This window comes from Dama dama, chromosome 9 (genome assembly GCF_033118175.1).
Source record: "Dama dama isolate Ldn47 chromosome 9, ASM3311817v1, whole genome shotgun sequence".
Taxonomy (NCBI): Eukaryota; Metazoa; Chordata; class Mammalia; order Artiodactyla; family Cervidae; genus Dama; species Dama dama.
In genome coordinates, this window is record NC_083689.1 from 19264067 (window position 1) to 19270066 (window position 6000).

At 54.6% G+C, this 6000-nt stretch overlaps 1 protein-coding gene across 7 annotated transcripts in view; it reads right to left on the minus strand.

Annotated features, from left to right (window-relative positions):
• DOCK6 (dedicator of cytokinesis 6) overlaps positions 1 to 4000 on the minus strand; it is a 48158-nt gene extending 44158 nt beyond the window's left edge. For all 7 annotated transcript variants that reach the window (XM_061150357.1, XM_061150363.1, XM_061150361.1 and 4 more), the window contains exon 1: positions 3930 to 4000. In XM_061150357.1, the coding sequence (XP_061006340.1) occupies positions 3930 to 3973 (44 nt within the window). In that variant the 5' untranslated portion in view covers positions 3974 to 4000. The remainder of the gene's footprint in view (positions 1 to 3929) is intronic.
• Positions 4001 to 6000: the final 2000 nt, after the last annotated feature.

Genomic DNA, 6000 nt, shown 5'->3' on the forward strand with positions numbered 1-6000 from the left:
CAACAAGAGAAGCCATGGCAATGAGAAGCCAGAGCACCGCAACTAGAGAGTAGCCCCTGCTGGCCACCACTTGAGAAAAGTCCTCAAGCAGCAACAAAGAGCCCAGCGCAGCCAAAAATAAATATACGCAAATAAATTTTTTAAATCTTAAAACACACACACACACACAAAGAGGGAATTCCTTGGTGGTTCAGTGGTTAGGACTCTGCGCTTACACTGCAGGAGACATGAGTTCAAGCCTTGGTCGGGCAACTAAGATCCCACAAGCCACGCAGTGCAGCCAAAAATAAAATTTGGAAAATAAAACCATAAAAAGATTCCTCTTCATATCCCACCCTATACACACAACTCCTGGACTGGCAGAGAAATTTAAAGGCGAACAGTGAGTGCTGCCAAGGCAAATAATATGAGTGCTGGCAAAATTTAAAGGCAAATAATATGAATGCCACTAAAGATTAGGAATTCTCATCTGCTACTGGGGGAATCCCTTTGGAAAACCATCTGTAAATGAACAAGCAAAGTTGCAAACATGCCAATCCAGCATTTCCACTTTGAGGTGTAGATACTCGGGAGGAAACACATGGCCAAGAATGTTCACAGTAGCTCTGATCAGGACAACCTCAAAGGGAAACAACTCACAAGTTCCTTGACTGAAGAGGGAGAACACAGAAGCAGAGGGAATGGTATGCAACCATGAAAAGGGATGAGTCTGACTATAAGCGGCAACACAGAGGAGCCCTTCTCCTGACATCACGCCGCCATAGAGGACTCAACATTCCATGCGGTTCCATTTATGGGATGTGCTCAAAAGGCAAAACCAACTCAGAGCAGACAGGGAGCCAAATTAAATGGAGACATGATAATGCAAGTGGGGAAATGATAGTAACAGCCATCAGCATGGCAGTTCCCTGAGGAGCAGAACCAGGTGCAGATCACCTGGGAGGGCAGCTAGAGTGGGAAGGCTCAGGAAGGGGAAGACAGCCCCTGTTCTGGTCCAAGTGATTTCTTCCATGGCATTTGTTTCTTTTTTGTTTGTTTGTTTTCAATTTTTGGGCCGCACTGCAAGGCATGTGGGATCTTAGTTCCCTGACCAGGGATGAAACCCTTGCCTCCTGCATTGGAAGCACAGAGTTTGAACCAGTAAGCCACCAAGGGAGTCCTGGAATTTGTTTCATAATTACGCTTTCTACTTGGCATTTTTCTGAATGCATGCCATCCATCATGGTGGCTCAAATGGTAAATCCTTCTGCAATGCAGGAGACAATTCAATGCAGGAGACGCAAGAGATGTGGATTCGATCCCTGGATTGGGAAGAACCCCTGTAGAAGAAAATGGCAACCCACTCCAGATTTCTTGCCTGGGAAATCCCATAGACAAAGGAGCCTGGTGGGCTGAAGTCCACAGGGTTGCAAAGAGTCAGACATGACTGAGCACAAACAATATGGACAAATGTTACTGTATGCAACACAATGTTCTTTTTTTTTTTTTTTCACTTGTATTCTTTAAAATAAAATCCAACCTGGAATGGTGATAATGGCCATCACTTTTTTTTTTTTTTTTCCTGGATACATGGCTTGCAAGATCTTAGTTCCAGACCGGGGATCGAACCCATGCCCCTTGCAGTGGAAGCCTGGAGTCCTAACCATTGGCTATCCGAGTGTATATTTTTAATAAGCTGTCCCTCCAAATCTTTGTTTTAAATGAGCCTGTTCATTAGGAACCTTGGGGACAGTCTAACATGCAGGTTAATGTGGCATTTGTGGAATGAGTGATTTCAGCGAACAAGGAGATGAATACAGGCCTAGGTCTCAGCATGTAGACACCTGGGTGCCCACTAGACTGCTCTGCAGACCCTGTTAGGGGGTGGCCGGAAAACTTGAGCCATTTGCTTGTGGTTCACTAGGGCCCCAGGGCTTCCCTGGTGGGGTAGAATCTGACTCATCGGTAAAGAATCTGCCTGCCATCCAGGGGACACAGGTTTGATCCCTGGTTTGGGAAGATCCCCTGGAGAAGGAAATAGCAACCCACCCCAGTATTCTTCCCTGGGAAATCCCATAGACAGAGAAGCCTGGCGGGTTACAGTCCATCAGGTGGCAAAAGAGTTAGACACGACAACACGGCAGCCCCAAGATCTTTTTCTGCTTTTCTTAGCCTGAGCTCTACAGTATCCATCTCCCAGGGCAAAACCCAGGGCCTCTGTTTCTCACTTGAGTGGAAGCCAGGACCCAAGGACACAGGGACTTGAGTGGCAAAGAAACAGTAATGACCTCCCCAGGCTCAGAAACACCGAATGTCCAAGACAGAGGGACAATTCAGACACAGAGATAGCAGAACATAAAAACTGCCCAACTGATATGCCCCCAGACACCAGATCATGGCATCCCTCCTCTGTTCTGAACTCTCCATGGCTCCCACCTCACTCAGGGTAAAAGTTGAACTCCTCCCCGTAACCCACAAGCCCTGTACAACCCATTCCCACAGCCCTGTTCTCACTCTGCTCCAGCCTGCTGTGCGCTCAGTCGCTCAGCTGTGTCTGACTCTTTGCAACCCTACAGACTGTAGCCCACCAGGGTCCTCTGTCCATGGGGATTCTCCAGGCAAGAAGACTGGAGTGGGTTGCCATGCGCTCCTCCAGAGAATCTTCCCAACCCAGGGATCAAACCCAGGTCTCCCGCATTGCAAGTGGATTTTTTACCATCTGAGCCACCAAGGAAGCCCGGCTGGCCTCAGATATCTGTAAACAAACTGCTCCTGCCCCTGGGCCTTTGCACGTGCCCTTCCCCCCACATCTGGGCATGGATCCCTGCCTCATCTCCTTCAGATCTTTGTTTACACGTCATCTTCTTCTCCAGGCCTTCCTGATCCTGATTCCCAGGTCTACAATAGTCCTCACACTCATCACCTTCCATCGCTGCCTGGTATGTCCCCAAACTGCTTACCACTAACATGTAATCTACTTTATCCGGCTTCTCCTCTGTCTGCCCCACTGTATCTGCCCCCAAGGGTGGGTTCTTTTCCCGGGTCTTCATCAGGGCAGTGCTGGACACACAGGGTGTCCCGGCCCACCCCTTAATACAAGATAACCGCTCCCCTGTCCCCAGCAGATTTCGAATGCACTATTGGAGGTACAGACCAGAGTGGTGGGGGGAGGCGCTTCAGCCCCAGAGAGTCCGACATCCCTCTCCCCCGGCCGAGTCTCTTACAGTCTCCAGTGGCCACGGAAACGGATTCCCCAGCGCCTGGCGCCCGTCCCCTCCCCCGTCTGCCCACCAGCTGGCTCTGTCCCAGCCCCCACTCCTTCCATTCAATCACCCATCCATCTCCAGCGCGTCCAGGCGGTGCTAGGAGAGCCTGAGGCAGGGCTGGGGGCGGGGGGACATCCACAGCTGTCCCCTTCCCCACCACCCCGCCCCGCCCCAGACAGCTGGGCACGGGACCCTGGCGGGTAGAAGAGCACGGGAAACTTCCCGAGGGGGTTCAAGGGTCGCCAGGGACGCCATCCCCGGCCCCAAATTCCGGCGCCTGATGCATTCCCGCCCCACACCAAGCACAGATGGGACGGAAAGAGCCCCTCAACTCCCACGCCCCGGGATTCGAGGGCCGGGAATCGGCCACGAGCTGGTGAGGAGGAGCGGGAGCCACCTCCTCCAGGAAGGCCCCCGGACACACCCCCACGCGTCCCACCGGTTCCGAGGGAGGACCTCCGCCACCATCGCGCCCGCAGCCCCGACACGACCCCCAGTCCCGACCCCCGCCGCCCTCCCTACCTCCCCACGCCTGCGCTCCCCGGGCCGGAGGAAGCGGGCGGACCTGGCGAAGACCCAAGGGGCTTGAATGAGGGGCGCCCAGGCCGGGGAGGGCTGGGCCGCCCCGGGGCGGGGCTCGGACACGTGGGGGCGGCCCGGGAGGGGGCCCGACGGCCGCTCTACCTGTTGATCTTGTGCGCGAAGGCGCGGCGCTCGGCGGCCGCCATGGCGCCCCGCGCGTCCAGCCGCCGGCCTCGCCGCTGCCGCCGCGCGCACCTTCCCCGCCGTGAACGCCGCCGCCTCAGCGCCTCCCGGTTCAGGGCAGCCCGGGCTAGGCGGGGCCGGGCCGGGGGCGGGGCCCTTCCGGGTGTCCCGGGCCGCTCTGTGCTGCCCCTGCCGGCCGGAGGGGCGCGGGTCCCCCGGGCCGCCTTCCTGCCCTCGGGGCTGAGCTGGGGAAACTGAGGCTCTGAGGTGGGCAGGGGAGGCAAAGACAAGGGACTGGGGCCGGGGGGCGGGGGGGGGGGTGTCTCTGACTCCCTCCCCTGGGGATGCTCTTTCTGCCCTCTGGCTAGCAATCACTGTAGTCACCGTAAGTATCATCTCTAGCGTTTATTAAGCACAGCCCTGTAGTTCTCATGTGTGGGGTAGGGGGTGAACGGGGGTGGGCTTGGGGGAGACATCGTTCCTTCCATTTTACAGATGAGTAAGCTGAGACACCGTAAAGAAGTTAGAAGGCCAAAGAATTGATGCCTTCGACCTATGGTGCTGGAGAAGACTCCTGAAAGTCTCTTTGGACAGCAAGGAAATCAAACCAGTCAATCTTAAGAGAGATCAACCCTGAATATTCACTGGAAGGACTAATGCTGAAGCTGAAGCTCCAGTATTTTGGTCATCTGATGGGAACAGAGGACTCATCGGAAAAGTCCCTGATGCTGGGAAAAATCCAGGACAGAAGAAGAAGAGGGTGTCAGAGGATGACATGGCTGGACGGCATAAACGATGCAATGAACATGAACTTGGGCAAACTCTGGGCGATGGTAAGGGGCAGGGGGGCGGGCATGCTGCAGTCCATGGGGTCGCAAAGAGTTGGACACGATTTAGCGACTGAACAAAACTGAGGCACGGGCTTCCCAGGTGGCAAAGTGGTAAAGAATCCACCTGCTAGTGCAGGAGAGGCAAGAGACTGCTGTGGGATCCCTCAGTGGGGGAAGAGCCCCTGGAGTAGAAAATGGCAACCCACTCCAGTATGCTTGCCTGGGAGATTCCATGGACAGAGGAGCCTGGCTGGCTACAGTCCATAGCGTCCCAAAGAGTCGGACACGACTGAGGTGGCTTAGCACAGCACAGTCTGTGGTGAGAGAGGCAGAGGGGTCCAGCCAGGTTCCGAGGCACTAAGGGACGTGACGCAGGGCCTGGTGGTGGGATCTGCAAGAGCCAGTTGGGGAGGCTGCACCATGGGGCCGCCTCCAGTGGAAGGAGGATGTGGGGACGTCTTGGCCAATATGTGGTCTCAGATCTCTCCCCAATGGTTCCTGTCTCAGTCCCACTGCCACAGTCTTAGAGGAATTCTCCAGCCCTCATTTGCCATCTGCATATCCAGCTTCTTGCTCACCTCTCCGCCTTTGCATGAACAGGTACCTCCTTCTGAAGGCCCTTCTAGCCCTGGTCAGAACATGTCCCAGGTAGAATTGGGGACTGAATCATACTAGGGATGAGTTAGACCTTGGGGGCCTTTGCACATACTGTTTCCAGTCCTGTGTGTGAAAGTGAAAGTCACTCAGTTGTGTTCGACTCTTTGCGACCCCATGGACTATACATTCCATGGAATTCTCCAGGCCAGAATACTGGAGTGGGTAGCCTTTTCCTTCTCCAGGGGATCTTCCCAACCCAGGGATCAAACCCAGGTCTCCCACATTGCAGGTGGATTCTTTACCAGCTGAGCCACAAGGGAAGCCCTAGAATACTGGAGTGGGTAGCCTATCCCTTCTCCAGTGGATCTGCCCAACCCAGGGATTGTACCAGGGTCTCCTGCATTGCAGGTGGATTCTTTACTGACTGAGTTACCAGGGAAGCCCATTCCTGCGAACGGGTGCTGGCAATACCCCTTCCCTTTTACAGATGGGGCCCGAAGAAACAGGCGGAGGATGAAATGGTTACATAGCATCACCGATTCAATGGACATGAATTTGAGCCAACTCCAGGAGATAGTGGAGGAAAGAGGAGCCTCTCGTGGTTCAGTCCATGGGGTCGCAAA